This window comes from Melospiza georgiana, chromosome 14, assembly GCF_028018845.1.
Source record: "Melospiza georgiana isolate bMelGeo1 chromosome 14, bMelGeo1.pri, whole genome shotgun sequence".
NCBI classification, from domain to species: Eukaryota; Metazoa; Chordata; class Aves; order Passeriformes; family Passerellidae; genus Melospiza; species Melospiza georgiana.
In genome coordinates, this window is record NC_080443.1 from 5,847,542 (window position 1) to 5,867,611 (window position 20,070).

Below are 20,070 nucleotides of genomic sequence, written 5' to 3' on the forward strand. Positions count from 1 at the left end.
CCAATTTAGCCATAATCCCAGCAAATGCCAAACATCTACAAACAGGAAATGGTTGGAAGAAACTTTAAATTCAGTTTATTTGTGTTTTCTCTTGGATTGTACTCTGGAAAGAGCTACCATGAACTGGAAAAGCAGGAGCACTCAAATTCTGCCCCAGTAAATTTTAAGTCTAAACCTGCAGTGTTTTGAGTGCTGTTCAGCAGCCTTGTGGTAGGTGGCAAACATGCCAAATTTCTGGGTTATCACTTTTCTCAACTTTTAAAACTTTTGGGCAAAAAAAATCTTGGCTTGAGCAATTGTGGATTTCATTAGCCAGCTAATCTTAGGTCAGGTCTAATGGTGTGTCCCTTCCTTTGTGTGACAGCTCTTCTCCAAACCTGCCTCAAAGGGATGCAGAACAGAAGCTCCCTGTGGTGCATCAGCTCTCTGCAGCAATTCCAGCCCTGAACACTTGCCAGAGATCTGGGACAGGGATTGAATCCCAGTGCTGTGTGCCAGGGCTCTGGATCCTTTTCTCCCAGCTCCCAGGGCTGTTCCAACCCTCACAGGACCCTCAGTGCCCAGTCCCACCTGTGGTCACTCATGGCCAGGTTATTGATGGGGGAGAAGCTCCTGAGGAGGCTCCTGGGCTTTGTTCAGCTGAACAAGGAAGGTGTTTTAGCCCAGTGAACAGGATAATAACTGGACAGCACATCCTACTACAAAAAGCTTTTCCCCCAGGTTTCGCATTAGAGAAAATGTGAAAAAGCTGCATAACACAGCATTCTGTAGTGTTACATCTGAAGCCATTTGTAGTTCCAGCCTTTATTTCAACATATTTGGTCCAGGGCCTTAATAATAATAATGAGAAAATGGGAAAAGATTGCTTGTTTATGTAACTGATACCAGCAGTGGGTATCCTGGCCACACTCTTTTCTCCCCAGCAACACCAACTGACTTTATTTTTTCCTGAGAAAGATAGGAAGAAAAGCTCCAGCAAGGCCAAGAAATATGCTGTATATTTAAAAATAGGTTTCAAGATATGTTTTAGCTTATGTGATGGAAAAGCAGAAGTCAATCACCTGAAAAAAAGCTGATTAAGGCTTTCACTCTTATTTAAATTAGGGAAAAAATTCCTACTAGTTTCATTGTGAATTTTGAATTTGCAGTTCTTCAGCATGGTGCCACCCTAACTGCATGCAGGCTTACAAATATTTTGACTTAATAGTTTCATATTTCTTCATCACAATTACTTTGATAAAATTTGTATTAGCAGTACTTAAACTAGTAATAACATCTAATACTAATAATTTCATACGACAGTAAGAAATGGCAGTAAAGTATTTCAAATACTTTTTGTCTCAACAGATTTCCCTCTCTCTAAACACTGGTTCAGTGTTTGGATTTTCTATATTCATATTTCATAGAGGCCAAATAAAAGTGACTAAAGAGTTTAACAAAAAAAGTTTATTACCAAAATACAATATTAAAGTCAATACGTGACAAACTCCTGTAAAGCAAAATAAATTATTCTACCATTGTACAGTATTCCAGAAGGTAGTTAAAGTGGTACTACAGACTTTGCTTCATCCTTCCAAAGAGTTGCCTATCAGGAACACAATCCTAGAGAGAGCTTAAGGCATGCAGCTTAATGTGCTGGATAACTTTATAAAACAAAACTCATCCTATTTAATAAGATACAGTATCAGAATTAACTGCAGTCTTTACATGTCAGTTTTCTAAATTTTTTTATACTTTGGCTATAAAAGCAGTGCCATAGTGTTACAATACCTTTTCTTAAAAAAATACATGTACCCATGTCCATGAATATCAAATGCAAATGTAAATTTCTATTAAATATATCTTAACAAATGTTACTTTGAGCACCAACTGTACATTTCTTCAAATGATTAAATAAGTGCTTATGAAAGAGGAAAATACAAGAACTCTGACTGAATCCCACTCTATTTTTCCAGGTCAAGCATAAATCAGGAAGATGAAATATGCACCCATTTTTCAGTACAGCCAAGTGTGAATGAAGTTTGCTCTTTAGTGGAAGTACAGGCATTGCAAACAAAGCTGCAAGGTACAGTTTGTATCACAGAATAAAATCTAATTTGAACAAACAGCACGTGAATAGCTGATTTTGTCTCTGAAGAGACAAAAATAGTTTAAAAGCTTAAAGAAAGGGGAAATTTGCAGTGTCAGTGACTCTGAAATGTGCTTAAAACCCCTTACAAAACATGCAACCAGGCCAGCCATACACTTTTGAAAGCAGATAACCTGAGAAACAATTTGCTTTCAGAAAAACCAAGCCTATAATTATTTCACATGCAGGACTTCTGACAAAGCCCCTGAATTGTGAGTGGGTAACTAATTGCAAGCAGCATGGAGACAGCTAAAAAAAGTAAATCTCTGTGCATATGGGAAAGAATTCTTTGTTGGCATTTGTCAGGACTGATAATGGTTTAGAGAGGCAAGTAGCTTTCTGCTTTACAGGAACACATGGTCAAACAGAGCAGAGCAATGAGATGGCAAAGAACAACTGTGAGCAGGCACATCCTGCTGAGGATGTGTGACACTGACTCCTGGGCCCTGCACACAACGCTGCTCGTGTGCCTTCCACACACCAGGGCTGCTCTTCTGCATTCCAGGTTATTGCCTCCTGAAATTTTGCTTCATTGCCATCTCCTTTCTAGCTTATGAATGCAAGTTTTTCCTTTTTTATCTTTCACTAGCTGAGCAACTTTAACAGAATTACACAAAAATAACAGTGTGGTAAATATTGTTTCTGTGAATACTGACTGGTAGTTCAGCATTAGTAGGGATCTCACTGTCCTTTAATTTTTCAAACAAATGGGACTTCTGAGTGAGAAAGCTGAGATATAATCCAGATGATGTAGTATTTTCACATTAATTCTATACTCAAGGTATAACAGCAGTGTCAGTAAGACAATATGAATACCCCATTTAAAGTTCATTATCTCCTCTGGAATTTGGGATCATGTAAATAAATAATGTGTTTTTCAAATGTAAAATCCAACTGTAGGAATATGAAAAATAACTACTAACTGAAAATAATGTATAATTAGCTTCAAATATTATTTAAAGTATCTCAAAAATTCAACACAAAAATGCTTTGACCTTATATCCAGACTAATTCTTCAAGTCAAATGTGTATGTTCTGCTATCTAATTCATAAACAAAATAATACCTATTTAACCTAAAAGAAGAAGTCAAATTGAGGAAATTTCTTGAAAACAAGTATCAAATACACTTGAAGCCTTAGTGCTTTTACCCTGGCCTCTGCATTTTGTGCTGCTTCATGAAGCTGTGACTTCTGCTACTGTTTTATTTTCCTGGTTGCCACTTCCAGGCAGTGCTAGCACAATACAGACACTCCATGTGCCAGCCTCTCACATTTACAGCTGCAGCTGATTGCTGCTGCTTGAAGGGTGTAAATAAAGGAAGAAACCACCGTTTTCCTAAGAGTAAGGAACTTTATAAATACTGAGCTACCAAAGATCAGGTCACTGCATGCCCATGTCAGCACCAGGCAAGCTGCTGTGCATCTGCCATTCATTAGAAGCAGGAATACATGCCTGAACTAGGAAGTGTAAATCTGGCTGCCAAAGGGCTTCTTTGGAAGTGATACTACACTTAATGAATCTTTCAAAGAAATTAAGTAGCCAGATTAATCAATAACCTCAACAAAGTTGCCAGGAAACTAGCCAGTGTAATATTATTCCACATTGATATACAGATGAGTATCTTCTACTGCCAACTGCTGGAACTGTAAAAATAACAAACCAAAAAAGCTCCACACTAATTTTAGAAGCTGAAGGTTTTGAAAGGGTGAGATTTCTATGTTTTCTTAGACAACAAAGTAATCCCTAATTCCCTTTATCAATCCATACTATAGGCACTAGTAAAATTTATTCAGTAAGCGACTGGATACAGTTTTGGCTTAAGAAATTGTTTGCCATTTCTTTTTTTAAATATGATTTTCTACAGGAAGATTATCGTTCAGCTCATTATTTCCACAGTTGCAGCTCTGACAGACAAGTGGGAAATTTGGCCAGCCAGTGCCATTTCAAAGAATGCCAAAGCACGTGGGCGTTTCTGAAAATCCCAATTTGTGCTCACCTACATCTTTTGGAATCTACATAGATTTCATCTACATCACTTTGTGGCAATTATTGTTAATATCATGTTCTCATCAAAAACACTGCTCATCCATACTGCAAAACAATCACCAAAAATGGAAAGTGACATTATAAGCTTTTCTTTTTTTATAAGCTTCATGGTGTCAAGAAAAAACAACAGGTTATTGTTATAAAAATAATCTGTTACATACCATGAGTTGAAAAGATAGGAGTTTTGTACTTAGGATCAAATCAAACAAATAGTTATTAACAGAATGTTTGTAGGCCCTTCACCTCCTGCTGCTGTAAATCAATAGAAAGGATGGCAGTCTTTGTTGGAAAATGACTTGGGAGTTTGTAAAGCCTTAAAAATAGACTGGGGAAAATGGAACTCCTGTGTGTGAACACAACACACACGTGCCCTGGCCACCTCCCCTCTCCCCACCTCCCAGGCAGGGGGGTTTACCAGATCACTCTGTAACAGTTCTATCTGATCTGCTGCCAGATCAGCTTTCAAAAAAGAGGGTAAAAACCTTCTTTGCTGAATTACATGGAAAACAACAAAGAGGGAGGAAGAAAAAAGCTTTTCAAGGGATTCAAAGCTTTCACACCTTTGGGTTTTAAAGTACTGTGCTAATGCATTATTACTGACTAGTACCTGACAGGAAATGAAACAAACCAACAATCCTACATTCTTGGCACCATAAAAAGAAGTAACAGGTTAAAATGGATCCTTCTATTCTCCACACCTTGTATTTATCTCCTAAATGATTCATCAGTCCCTGGTTCAAACACTGTACTCCTACTGAAACAAGAACTCAGGATGGGAAATCAAGTTTTGCTTGCAATTCTTCTCTTTAGCAAGTTTCTCAGGCAAAAATTAGCAAAAAAGAAAATATTCACTCTAGGAAATCCTCTCTGAACTTACTGCTTCACCTAGTTTGTATTCTGAGTCGTGCTGTGGTCCTTGTTTAGAATGATGTTTATGATTTCACCCTCATGTTCTTTCATATGATCCAGCAGATTTTCTTTGTTGGTAGACTCAAAACCACAAATGCAGCAGCAGAAGAGAAGAACACAGTATTCTGTGCCAAGATGGGGTAGAGTGGAGTTCTTTTCTAAACTGCATGAGGTATTCATCAAGGTAGGTTTTTCATTTTCATCAGAACCTGAAGTTTCATTTGTAGTCTGGTTAATGGACTCTGTAAAAGACACCAGGTTGTCTGAACTTCCTAGTATAGGTACTGTACTTTCATCTGTGCCTTCTAACAAGGTCTTGTCAGTGAGTTGTCCTTGAAACCTGAAATAATAATAAAAACAAAAACAAATATTACAATATACAGCTGTTCCTTTTAGATAGGAACTTTATTTTGGATCAGGGTTGGGTTTTTTTAAAGATTATAGGTGTGACAGTAAATCAGACATACCTACTGCTTTGTGAAATTGCATCATTAATAGCTTTGTTCACTTGTTCATAGTTGTAATTTTGGTCACTTGCATGTTTCCACATGTGGGACTTCAGGGATGGAGGATGGCTACATACATATCCACAGAGAGAACATCTGGGGAAAAATGGAGAAGGAAAAGAGAAACATTTCAAAGTCAATTTTATTAGTTTAGTAATGGTTTAGTTCTTCCACAAGGATGAGTAAGCAGAGAGATCCATGTGAACCTTCTTCTTGGTCCCATTTTCAGTTTCATAACTGGGTCATGTTAGTTTGCCAAGTTTCATCCTGAAATATAAGACTATTTTTAGGATCTGAGAACATTCTAATTTTTTTTTTCAATTTCCTAAAGAACTGAATTGAAATCTTATCTTTTTGGCCTGATAAAAGTGTTCAAACACTGCAGAAATGCAGTACTGCTGCTGAGTGCAGAAACAGGGCATCTGGCAGGGAGGTGGTGAGCTCTCTCTGCCCCTGCTCTGAACCAAGCAGGAACTGTGTAATTAGCACTAATTATGCCAATTGAACTAAGTAAGTCTTTCCTGGTACAGCAGGTATTAGTTTATTATGGATCACAGAGTTCCTGAAGTTGGAAGGAACCTCTTGAGGGTGCACAGTCCAATCCAGCCCCTCAGGCAGGATCAGCAGGCTGCTGAGGGCAGTGCCAGATTCTGAACAGATTCACAGATCAGGATTCACACAGGTGATCATTTTCTCCATCAGCTCTGGTACCACAAGACTAAATTTTCTATTTCTCTGTAAAACATCATCTTATGCAGTAAAGAACAAAACCCTGAAGAATAAATCCTACTGACAGGGAGATGCAGTGTATATTTATGAACAGAAATAACCCAAGGCTGATCAAATCCTGTATAACCCTTTTCATGCACAAATATACATCAGAGGAGGTTCTTGATGTGCTTTTTAAGATGATAAATTAGTCACCTCAGCATGAAGGAGATGAGTGATACTGCATGACATCACTTCAGAGCAGGATCTGTCTTTTTGATAAAAAAGCCCTTTTGCTCAGCTACCTGCTACTTGGGAAGGCTTCAGTTCCCCAAATCCCATGGAAAAGATCAGAATCAATTGAAGGTGACCTTGTGCTAATAAATTATAACCAGGAATGCAGCTCTGCTCAAGCAATGTGATCCCAAGTGTGTTACTATGATGAGTCTTAAAATTATCCCAATGCAAGTCAGTTTTTGTAAGTTTTTAAGACCCTTTCAGAAATGTAACCTGGAAAACACAAGAAGGCCTACATAAAACCACATTATAGACTACAATTCAGTAAGGCTTTATGACTTTTCTTAGTGACAGTATAGTCCTTAAATGGCCTGCAAATAATCATACACAGAAAACAACCTCTGCTGAGCAGAAGATTGCAGAGAACAGCAGAATTCTCCCAAATGAGGTGAAAGCACAGCACATTACCCTGCTTGTGGAACAAGGTAATTCTGTCCTGCTGGGGAACAACAGGTGTGTCCTTCTAGCTCACTCTTCCCTAGGATCCTATTTGTCTCTTTTCCTTCTAATTTGGTGCCTCACAAAGAAAAATGATGCTTTCAAAGATAGGTGAGTCTATTCTCAGATTGGGAATCCTGATATCTCTAATGAGGCTGTTACAAAATACATCATTAGATAAAAGGCAGACCTTATAGTTAATTTATAGATAAAATTAGGCCAAAATATTTTTTTTGTAAAACCCAAAGATCAACAAATAATCTTAATTTCATTTAATGTGCCACTAGTCTCACCATACATTTGATTTTCTGTGCCAGTAACACTGCTTGGTCAGTGATTTGGGAACACAATCAATGAAGCCACAGCCCAGTGTCCATTTTTAGTCCCTTTTAAATACTCTCATTTTTTGAAGCTCACTAATTTACTCAGGTGATTTACTTTGCTGAGAACAATATCTTTTGAGCCAAATACTGTTGACTATTTAGACATATAGTTCAAATCAGACACAAACAACTTTTAGTATGCTGCTCTACAGTTAATGATCACATACTTACAGTATATGCAACTTTCTCAGAGAAACAAAATTATTTGCCAATAAGTTTAGTAGTAGAAGCCTTTCAGTTCCATAGCATGACCTGCCCTACTGCTTGATTAATGCTGAATTATTAAACTTCACTGTTCAGGAGTATTCTGCATTGATACACTGAGGAAACAATTCTCTTGCAGTTCTGGATAGACTAATTCCTTGGGGATCAGGGACCAAAGTGTGGAGGTTTCCAGTAATCCCTGGTAATACCAGGAGCAATACTGTGGGAGTATGACAGCTGAGCAAATACAACCTAATGCTTCTAGGAACATTTGAGAAAAATGAAGGGGAAGTACCTTTAAATTGTAGAAGCAGCTTTTCTTGAGAAGAAACCTCTATATGAGTGTGCTTTATTTAGACTTTTCATATTGCCCTTAAAATCTTCCACTGAGAAATATTCAGAATATTCCCAATTTTCTTTCCTTTCCCTTCCCAACTTCTATGTTTTGTTACAAATTAGTAGTAGACAATTACACACATTTGCACCAACTTTCTCACATATCTATAAATCACCCATATCTATGGACAGACTGTAAGGGACACTCATCCCTTAATGGCTATTCATAATAAATCTTAACTAGGTGATGCCAGCCTGGATTCCACCAGACATGTACATGCAAAGGCTGTGCCTAGACTGGGATACTAAAGAAAGCCAGGGAATGTTCCTGGATGCTGGAATTTACCTGTCTATAATGTTAAATGTTAGAGGTGCCATGGTATGGTTTTGGCTCATACAATCTCCTTAACAACTCCAGGTAATTAACACGGCCCAGAAACTACTTGCAATAGGCAGTGTGTGTGCAACCACCACATTCTGGGAAGCAAAAGCTGAACAGGTCCCAGAGGGAAGTCATGGACATGTTTAATCAGCCTGGGAATGCCATGGCAAATCCATCAAAAAACCCCAAACAACTCTGTGGACCGAAGAATGACTCTAGGAGGGAAGGGAACAGGATCTGAACACTGCTTTAAGAGCCCCATTACATACTTGAACTGTTCCAAAAGCTGCACTGCCTGATGCTCCTAGGGGTGCTGCCTCATGTGGCACTTGAGGCTATTCCTATTTGTGGTGGCCAAGTCACACACGCGACATCTGAAGAGACAACAACAAGTGACTGCTCTGACCATTCCCTGCTGGCACTGCTCCCAACCCCAGCAGCTCCCAGGCTGCAAAGGTGCCTGGAAAGGCTGCAGCTGAGGACTAACCATATTTGCACAACTCCAAGGTATGACATTAATCACTGTTGGGCAGTGAGAATCTTCTGCAGCCCAAAACAGCCTGCACCTTTCAGCAGGCATCACCAGGCTTACAGATTGTGCTTCTTCCTGAAATCTCCCTCGAGCCCCTCTCCTGATGTGGGTAAGCAGCACCAAGAGCAAGGGAGGTGAGGGTGCAGGTGGCTGGGTGCAGTCCTTCCAAAGGCATAATGTGACCCTCAGAGCTGGAGGGGAGAGTGTGTGCCCTACTTAATGCACCAGCAATGTTCTCAGGACATTGTAAAAGCCAAACCAGTAATAAAACACCAAGTTTCAGGGCTTTATTGCTGAAAAAGAAGTCAGTGACAAGATCAACATATTCAAATTTAAGTGCCCTAAGCATATCACATCATGCCATTCAATTTTTTTCTTTTTACTTCTTCTTTACTTTTATACTTTGTATAAAACCAATACATAGAACAGTCTGGATCTAAACTCAGATCCATGGATTTAGATCCCAAAGTATTACACGAATTCCTTATTCATAAATATCAATATACTGCCACACAACCTTCCTGTATCTACCATATTAAAACAGAAACCATCAAGCTCAGCTAAAATTCTTATGTATTTGTTTGAACTTTAGGTCCTTCTTTTTTTTTTTCAAATGGTAAAATGTCCAGTTAGAAAGTCTCTTCTATAATGTGAAACAGTTTGAGGCTGCTGCATACTTAGCCTGAGAATACTCACTATATTTTTGAAAGGATTTAATTGTGCAGTATTAAAATCCAGAACATATCAAATCTACAGAAACATATCCTTTAAGGCTCAGCACCTTAGTTTCCAGGAAGTTTTGTCAAACAAATCTAAAGTATGTTTACAGCTCTCAAAAAAGGCAGCAATGCAGTAGGTTGCTGTTTGACACTATGGAAGGCTTGAGGAATTCATGTTTCAGAAGGAGAAATACCATAAATACTGGATCATTATGGTGTTCAGATGTGGCTCAAGTATCCTGCCAGGTTTTCAGATTTGTCTAAGGGGTTTATGAAAAAAATTATAAGAGAAGCAAGGCAGATGGGTTGATTTGTATTTAGTATGCAGCAGTCTGTATCACCAGTGGAAAATTTCCAAGGGTTCCTAAATCAAAACAGGCTGCTAACACCAATTTGATAACTACCACGTACAAGACACTCTACAGTATCTGCTGCTCCAACCCCACTAAGTAATAAATAATGGTAATAGTGAAGGTTCTGAGGAGAAAACAATCTATTTGTATTCCACACTTGCTGTCTGAGTAAACATCTTGTGAATTTTTGCTGGTGTTATGGGATATCATTATAATGCACAAATCAAACTACAACACATCTTAAGGGTTTGTTCATCTAAAAGAGAAAGTTCCTGGCTTGGCTCAGCCTTTCAAGGTGTTGAGTTCCCAGAATTTACACTAAAGACAGGAGTTTACATAAAGATCAGCTCAAAAAAATCTATTGACTCAGATCTACTTTCTAGCCACTAGAGAGGGACAGAGATCCACACTATATAAGCACAGATTGAATCTGGGGCAATTTATACAGCAACCAATAGGAAAATGCAGGATTTATTTTTTTGCTGGGGACCTCAGCAGTAGTATTACATGTGATTTTAGGTACCCAAGTTCCCATATAAATCCATATGATACCCTTGTAGAAAAATTATAAAATATGATCCTAAGTGAGTATGTTACTATTGTTAGAAACCAATGATAAAGGTGAGGCACTTGGTGACAAGGGCAGGATTTCCCCACACTCTGTAGCAGCTGATGTATAAAGCAGTAATATGACAATGGAGAACATTTTGCAATAAAGCAAATCCAAAATGAAGTTAGGTGTGCAAAGGTTTTGAGAAATATATTATTACTGTTGGCCAAAGTCCAGTATTATAACAGAATTATCTTCCTCTCCACATGTGAATGCTTCAAACTGAAAACAGGCAGAAGACTGCCACAGCAAAAGATGCACTCTGGAAAAATTAGCAAATCTTAATTACATAGCTTGAGTGAGGCAGCAAGTGTGTCTCCCTGAGTAATGTGCAGTACAGCAGTGTAACTGCAGCTCCTTTGGCAGGGCAGGGCAGGGCAGCAGGGCCCTGGCAGGCTGAGGCTGAGGCTGAGCAGGCACTCACCTGTACGGCTTGTCCGAGCTGTGGATGCGGCGGTGGTTGCGCACTCCCACGTACGTGGTGCTCGTGTAGTCACACACGTCACACCTGAACAGCTTCTGGGAGGAACACTTGCTTCCTGTTGGAGCAAAAGCCATTCCTTTAGAGAGCTGCACTCAGCCTTGTAAGGAACTCTCAGATTATAACTTCATCACAATTGAATTATGAAACAGGAATTTACATTTTAAAGTAACAGTTTTGAATGTCGATAAAGAAATATTTAATACTTTTAAAGTGTTAAATAAGACAGCAGACACAGAGGTAATAAAGGTATGGTTCATTTTACCATTCTGTTCTGCCATTTACAGGAATTATTCAAATTTTAGGAAAACATTATTTTTCTCAATGTGGACATTTTCCTTCTCCCTGCAGTTGGGTGAAGTCCAGTGTTACAGCAAAAGGTGATAATATGTGGGACTGCAGAACCCAGCAGCCTCAGTGCTTTGCAGAATGCATCAAAGGAAAACACTGGGACTGAGAATGGATGAGTGTGATCGTGGTCACAAGGGTTTTCAGGATGAGAGAGATGAGAATGCTGATTCCATGATCAGAAGGCTTGATTTATTATTTTATGATATCTATATTACATTATGACTATACTAAAAGGAAATAGAAGGAAAGTTCTCAGAAGGCTGGCTAAGCTAAGAACAGAAAAGAATGAATAACAAAGGAGCTCTCTCTGACTCTGAGACAGCTCAGTCCTTGATTGGCCATTAATTGTAAACATCCAAGATGGGCCAGTCACAGATGCACCTGTTGCATTCCACAGCAGCAGATAACCATTGTTTACATTCTTTTTCTGGGGCCTCAGCTTCCCAGAAGGGAAAATCCTAAAGAAAGGATTTTTATGAAAAGATGTCTGCGACAGATGAGTTTCAAACTGGCAAACACAGAAAAGAAAAGCAAAAGACCTCCCAAAGCCTCTAAATCCTCTTTATCATCCAACATACACTCACACTTTCTGAAAGATATGAGATGATAAAAAAATAGATATTGACCAGATGTCTTAATAAATAATTTGGAACTTCTCCAAATTACTAAAAAGCAATTGTAACAAAAGTAATTTTTTCCTTCCAGAATGAAAAAGACTCTTGAAAAATTAATGGTTGCAGAGACAAAGGCTAATGACTCCTTACACAGGGAAATGTGTGCCCACCAGTGCACAGTTGGGACATTTTTGAGACATAAGTGTGTACACTTTAACAGCCCTGTTCCCTCACTGAATAATGGCACTGTTTTGGGTTAAGAGATTAACATTTGGGAAGAGGGATGGCATTTTTCATGCAGGTAATTTTCCCATTCCAGCCTATCATGCTCTACCTCATGTAGTTATTTTTTAGGCTGAATTTTCTCATTATCAAAACAATTAAGAGTCATGATGGTAAAACTCTTTTAAAGAGACATTTCTGTTCCCACAGGCAGGCACTGAATTATGCCAAAAAGGGTTCTAGATATATTATTCTGATGAATACATTCACACAGCTTCAATATAAGGAAAAATTACAACTAATTAAACTTTCACTTCAAAATTTAGCACTTTTGGTTCAAGATGCAAAGTAATTAGGTAAGGCTGATAACCCCAGAGGGTTATTGTGAAGAATATATAGTATATCATATAAAATAAAATAGCAGTCTGAATGCAAAGATAGGGAAATAAAATTGGAATATTTCTGTTTGTACTAAGATAACCACAAATACATTTCCTATATTTAATTTTAAAACATGACACAGTTCTCACTCTTTAGCACTCTTATAAGAAAAAATATGGAAGTAATACACAGCAGGCACTCTTTGCAAGTCAACCTTAAAGCAAAATATACTGCAATTTTTCCTACAAAATGCTCAAAATTTATTAGATTTGTTTTTCATTTAATGTAAAAATTATCAGAACAATTCTAATTATTTACTTGAAGACTTTGGAATTTATATTTCTGCATTATTCTTTTGGAAAACACATTCATGTAGAAGACCTCAATGGATCAAGGACACTCACTGGGCTGCAGATCCATGGGAGAGCAGGGGCTGTGCTCTGCTTGAAGGGGTTTTCCATCTTAAATTCTGCAGCTTTAGAATGAACTGCTTCCAAATGTATTTTCTGTTACCAATCTGGTACTTCAGTGGGCAGGCAGTTTAAAACCAACAGTATCTAATGAGATTTTTAGTGCATTATGCAAACATATTTGCCACAGCATAGTTCTAAGATGCTCACACCCAGCAGCACACACTTAGGAGCAATTATTTATACCAATCACTACTTTATATTTATTCCTTCCAGAAAATGCACATAAATTATAATACATCACATACTCTCTTGCTGTTACAAAATAGCATTTGTGTCCCTCATCCCTCCACTGGCTTATTTCTTGTGGGTTTGGGGGCTGTTTTGCTTTCTGGATGGAGAATATCAGGTCTCCTACAAGTGAATATGGAAATGCCATCTTTGCTGCAGCAGCAGTAACAGGTGCTCCTCTAATGCTGCTTATTACCCTATTCCTTCATTATTAGACATTTACAGTCTGATCATACCCAGTGTCATAATGCTCCTTTTAATTTATTGTACAACCATGATGAATAAAGAGACTTTTAGGACCAACCATTTCATAAACAAGAAATGAAACTGTTCCAGCTCAGGCATCTTTCACATCAACAGATGCTGTGCCATAAACTTCTTTGTTTTGTGTGGCTTTATAGGGATGACATCTGTTTGACAAGATATTGCTGTACTGCAGTGGTGCTGCAATTTGATTATAAATTGGTTCTGAAATAATTTAAGCATTCCACAGTATGAGTTAATAAAAGTTTAAAAGGAGAACTGTTTTCATTCAAGCCACGTTACTAAATTTCATGTGGGGTAAACAATTAAAGTGCTTAGCTGGAACACTTGTATAAGGTAATAATAAGAAAAAAAATATTTATAAAACATTTCTAAATTAATTGAAAGCAGGCAGATTTCTTGAACAGGGGCTTCCCTTTCATGGAAGCTAAAGTACGAAATCAGGATATAAACTGTAAAATAACCTCATTACACATACTAATTTCCAAAGCAGATAGGACTATTGATTTTCACATTACCAGGAGTTGAGCTCAAAAAGTCCAGTACTTCTCCAAACCTGACAGGTTTCAGGCATTGCAAGGTAGTTATTCCTGTATTGGACATCTTTAGGAACAGCACACAAAACACTGCCAGAAGTAACAGTCCAAGCTGTGCTTGCAGATATTTGTACCTTACTAAAGGAACAATGTTTTATTTCCTATCACTGTCATTAAACATTTATGCTACTGCTTTTGCAGAAATCCCCCAGTATGTAATGGGAAATGTTCCCACTCCCAGCAGAGCCTCCCTGGCCATTTCCCTGTCTCCCCCTGGCTCTCAATGGCTCTCTCAGGGTTAGGTCCTGGGATGGACTGAGCAGTAAGGGTCACTCTACCTGAGGATGAAAAGGTAATTAATTTTAACTCATACACTGAAAGCCAGAAAAGGAGGCAGTGTGAGCTGAGAGAGCAGAAGGCAAAGTTGGGAAATCATTCTGCTCTGACACGTACCAGGTTGTTTTGGGCAAACCATTGCCCATCCACCCTGGCTCCTGCTGATCAGAGCCTTTTTTCACAAGAAACTGCATCCATTTCAACAACTTTTGCACTCACTGAGCAGCTGTAGAGGAAAGGGTAGAACCCAGAAATTACCACAGCAACCTAAGTACTATTAGAGTGCACATTTTGCTGTCTAAACAAACGAGAGAGCACAGATAGGACAGAAAAGAGCTTTGTGCACAAAATGGGACTACTTCAGCTCACAGTTGTTCAGAGACTATCTAATTACTAGTATTTATCCATAATGCTCTAAAATTGCAAAATGCTAATAATTACAGTGTTGCCTTCAAAATAAAAATGCTGTAAGTATTTTCAGTAGCTGTAACTCACCAGAGAAGAGGATGCATTCACACTGCAATGATAGACAGTGGCTTTCCAGGACACACAAGGGATTTTTGATAGACAGTAGCTTTCCAGGACACACAAGAGATTTTAAGGCCACATTTTCTCCTGTACTTTAGAATTTAGTTATTTTTTTCCCCTATTTGATTACTTTAATGCATCAAGGGTTTGTTTGGCTTGTTTTTGTTTTGTTCTTTGGTTTCTGTTTCTGTTTTGCGAACAAACCCTATTAAATTAGAAGCAGATACACAATTAAACAAACATGAGGCTCTAAGCAACCAGGTCTAGTGGGAGCTGTCCCTGCCTATGGCAGGGCTTGGAAAGAGAGGAGCTTTAAAGTCCCTTCCAGCCCAAACCATTCTATGTCTCTATGAAAATGCATACCTACTGTTACCCAGGCAACTCCTACAGATACAGGTTGCATATTTACAATGTCTTACATTTGCCTCACTAGGGCTAAAATAAATGACTCATTTTGGACATTACCATAATCAACAGAAATTTCTGAACTCAGAAGGGATGGCATTGTATGCATATGCTGACAGTAAACTACATTACCATGGTGAATTAAAAAAAAAGCCCTTCTTTTGTTTAGGTCATTTGGAAAATACTATAGCTGCTGAAGAAAGGAAGGAAAAAAAGATTTTCTTCTTAAAAATCCAGAATAATATTGCATATGAGCTGTTTGTCACAAGAAGGGTTTAATTACTGGGGCTAAAAATATATCAGCTAACAATAAATGCCACCTCAAGACTGACTATGGTAAATTCTGCCCTCTGGAAAGAACACACATTTAAGGTTATGAACAGGCATGGAAGCATTTCAGCACAAGAGATCTTAAAACCAGTTACACAAATACAGCAAACAAGTAATGTTATGAGTAAGTTTTTGTAATTTCAAGGGTAAATATAAGCAGTACCTTCTCTATCATCTGCTTCATTGGAAACTATGAGTTTGTTAGCTGTGGCTGTGGAGAAGAGATCAGGAAGACTGTGTTGTTCTCTTTCATGGTTTCGCAGCTGGCTCTGAAAAACAGTTCCTAAGGTTAAAAAATACACCACAAACATACAGTGACAAACACACAGACTTGGGATATTGCAATCATCTGTGACATTGTTACTCAAGCGTTGATGACAACTGGTCTGAAATGCATGTTAATGTATATACAGATTATCCCTTAGGTAATTTTACTACAAACAAAACAAGTAAATATCATGGATTAGTAACATAAAGGACTGGTGAGAGTGATTGAGAGGATTCTATGATTTGTGTTTATTTAGAAAATAGATTTCCTTCTTTCCCCATTGCCACAGACAAGTGGCCACAGTTCTTCCTCCAAAATTACTGTACTCCAAAAGCAGTATGAGATTAGAGGCTTGTGTGAAAATTACCTCAATTTTCATATTACTGACTGACTTAAGAATACACCAGTCCTGTTTCTACTTGCTTTGAGGAGGAGAAAAGAGAGCCTTTTGCTACCCTACCTGTGTATTTTTTCAAACTAGGACTAAATGACAATAAATATGGGAAAATTTGCATGACCAGTGCTTCCAAGAGGTCCAGCTGTACAGCTGGGTACTGATGCAATCTGTTCTGTATTCCTGACTACTGAGCTGAGTGCATAGGAACTCACTCACTAATGCTTAAAATAGCAGTTAGAAAAAGGGCAGAAATGTATTATTCTGCTCTGGTTGTAATCTTTAAAATCTAAGTTCTACAGAACATCCAGAGCAACACAACAGCAGAAAAAAATAAAAAAAATTCTGCTTCAATGTTACCCCCAAGTGCCACACTCACAAGAGGAAGGCATGTTTGAGCATTCTTTTAAAATTTCAGCTATTAAGTTCTTTGATGTTTCCATTTCTTCCTGCAGTTGCTATGTGTGGGCAGGAAAACAACACAGTATTATTATGTCCGTAGTACAGATGTCAGGAAAAAAGTTATGTGAGGAAGAAGCAAGGTTATTTGAGTGGGTAAAGCAGAATAATTACAGTTGAACTGTACATTCAGCACGTGCTGCTGGCAATAATCCCTAATGGTAATTACAACAAAGCCAGGATGTCAGACTGAGATAAGTTAGAAAGAGGGATTGGAGCAGGCCCTGAGCCTGCAAGGGCTCCCTGGTGGTCAGAAGCCTAAGATGGGAAATGCCAAGTCATGGTGAATGGGCTAGGAGCCCCTCTTCTGCCTTTGGACCCCTGCTTATCTCTCTGTAATCTATAGGTCACTTTCCTTTAAACTGTCCTTGCTACTGGACAATTTCTGTACCTCATATAAAGAGCTGCTTTTGCCCAGCTCAGGCAGAAGAGCTGTCACTGGGAACCTCCACAGAAGAATCAATAAAGATGCTCAGGTGGAACCCCACACAGACTTCTCCTCTCTCTCCCTGGTGTGCCTGCCTAGCACCTAGCAAGCTGAAGAGCTGAAATCACAGTGAGCTGATCATCACTAAAGAGCTGATATCACTTAAGCTTGCTGAGGTTGCCTGTGGCTAAGAACTGCTTGGGAGCTTGGTCTGTCCTGAACAGGACTGCACTATCTGGACCCCGCGCAGCCTGCTGGGGACACCCCAGACTCCAGAAAGGTTGCATTAAGGATCCCCAGTTACTGAGAAAGCAGTGAAAGAGGGTATTCAGGGATTGCAGAGAGGCTGTACCTTGTAGTGGAAGGACTCGTCGCACTGCTTGCACTGGTACATGCGGGCCTTGCAGTGGTTGATCATGTGGCTCTCCAGGCCCTTGCTGTCGCCGGCGATGTGCTCGCAGATGGGGCACTGGTAGGGCTGGCGCTGGCGGTGCACGCGCAGGTGCTGCTTGATGTAGCCCTTGTTGCCGCTGCTGTAGTGGCACAGGCGGCAGCGGTACGGCCGCTCGGCGCTGGGGATGAACTCCACCAGGCTGCTGCCCGCCCCCGCCGCCGCCCCCCCGCCCTGGCACTGCGCGTTGTCCTGCAGCTCCTTCAGGATGTCGTCGTCGGAGGCGTTCTGGTCCGTCCTCTCCTTCAGCTTTTCAATGACGGTGAGCAGCGACATGCTGATGCCCATTTTAATTGGTGCTTCTGACAACTCTGCTCTGTCTTTCTTTATCTCAACTATTGCACATTCGCTTTGGTTTAAGCCACTGAACCCCTCTGAAGGATCCTTAAGTGAGGACACCGCTTTGGAATGAGCCACGCATGGGCCATCAGCTCCTCCCTGGCCTGCACCTGCATCCACAGCATCTTCTCCAGTCAGAGCCCTGAGGCTGGACCGTGTCAGTTCAGCAGCTCTGATTGGCATTGTAACAAGAGCTTCTGCTGCTAAGGAGTGCAGTCTCAAAGATTCCGAATTTGTCCTCCTTCGTGCAGGAGGCACATTTTCGTCAGCTGTTACATTTTTATTAGCGCTTAATTCGTTATCTTTCTTCTCAGTGTTATTCCACTCTATTATTACTTCCTGAATCGCATCTGAATGATAAACTTCAGCAGGTTCTTCACAGGTAACAGACGACTCCTCTGAGATAAATTTTTTTTCTGTTTCAATGTCAGTGTTCATTAAGAATGGCTTTTGTAAAACACTTTCTTCAGCACTTGGCAAACGCTCTACTATGACATTAACGTGACCCTTTTTATTTGGACTACAACTGATGATTTTCTGGGCTGATGAAAGCAGGCTGTCAGTTATCATATTGTCTGGTTCTGTATCTGATACAGTCTCCTCTACAACCTCTGTAGTAGGAGAATGCACCACAGACTCACTTAATATCTCTTCCTCTTTTACATTTGCTCCTATGGGCGATTTACACGACAGCTGCTCAGAATTGCAAATCTGAAGCTGAAGAGAAGGCTCACTATGGATATCAAGTTCACTGTTTTCCAAAGAGAGGACAACTGTATCCACACTCTGAGGTGTATGAGTTACAACTGTCTCTGACAAGCTGGTGTTTTCATTTTCTTCCTCAAAGATGGGGTAGGAGCAATCAACCTCCCCCGCGTGTTTCCAAGCGTGTGTTTTCAACATCCTCTGCTGCCCGCAGGTGTACCTGCAGATTAAACACCTGTACATGCCATACTGCTCGTAGGTGTACCACTTCCTCCTGCCCATTTCAGGCACAGGAGCAGACTGAGCTGCATCCTTACATTCCACATTTCCTGTCTGATCAGTCCCTGATTTGACATTTCCTTCCACTGGCCCTTGCAGAAATGAGCTGGTGACATTGACACACTGCTGCACTTTTGTCTGGATGCTGTTTTTACCACCGTTCTCGTGGTGATTCTGGAAGTGGGATTCAAGTTCTTCTTGGCTTTTGGAGGCAAAATGACATTCTGAGCACATTAATATCACTTCATTTTTCTGCCCATGTTGTTTTATATGTTCTTGCAGAGTTAAAAGCGAAGGTGACAGAAAATTACAGAGACCACACTGATAGCACGTCACCTTTTTTTTGTTTGGTGGAAGACATTCAGTCACAATATAATCTGCTTGTAACTCTTCAGTCTTTTTAGTAGCAATCACAGAGAGCTCGATGGTTTTAGCTGGGATTTCACAGAGCTCAGCTGTGTCCAAGGACTGCACAGAGGCGTCGGCATGGGAACGTTTCTTCCCTATTAAAAGGCACCTTTGTGACTTCTCACTTTCAACTATTTTGCTCAGCTTCTGGATCACGTGGATCAGGGGGTCGGTTTTACATTTTCTCTGCTCTTCGCTGCTCTGCAGTGTTGGGCCAATGACTGTTTCAGAAATCAGCACAGCCTCCTGCTCCCCAATATTTGGCATCAATACTGCAATGCTGCTTCCTTCTTCCATAATACCTAGGAGGGTTACAAAAATACCTGGGGGTCACAAAAATAAAGATTTATACCTGCACAATAATGAAAACACAGCCCAGTGCTATTTACATTGCTCTCTCTACCAAACAGGGAAGCCCAATTCCACTAAACTAATCAAAATTTTCAGAATGGCTACAGAAGTAACCAAAGATATTGGGGACATTTAGTGATGCTTTTCAATGCAGCTGCAGAGAATAATTCCAAAAGAGCCTCCAACAGGCTGCCTCCAAGTTGTACATGGGTAGGACAAGTATTTTCAAGTGTAAGCTGAAGAACAGTGTTACAGCTATTCTCTTTTTCCTTACAAGCACTACACATT

General features: G+C 39.7%; 1 protein-coding gene across 1 annotated transcript; it reads right to left on the reverse strand.

Moving 5' to 3' along the window:
* Nucleotides 1–1,431: 1,431 nt before the first annotated feature.
* ZNF507 (zinc finger protein 507) lies at nucleotides 1,432–19,729 on the reverse strand. Its single transcript, XM_058034304.1, has 5 exons — nucleotides 17,602–19,729; nucleotides 15,865–15,970; nucleotides 10,977–11,091; nucleotides 5,552–5,686; nucleotides 1,432–5,424 (listed from the first exon to the last, which is right to left on the reverse strand). Exons 1-5 carry the CDS (start codon nucleotides 19,726–19,728, stop codon nucleotides 5,061–5,063), a joined length of 2,847 nt encoding a protein of 948 aa, XP_057890287.1. The 5' UTR covers nucleotide 19,729; the 3' UTR covers nucleotides 1,432–5,060.
* Nucleotides 19,730–20,070: the final 341 nt, after the last annotated feature.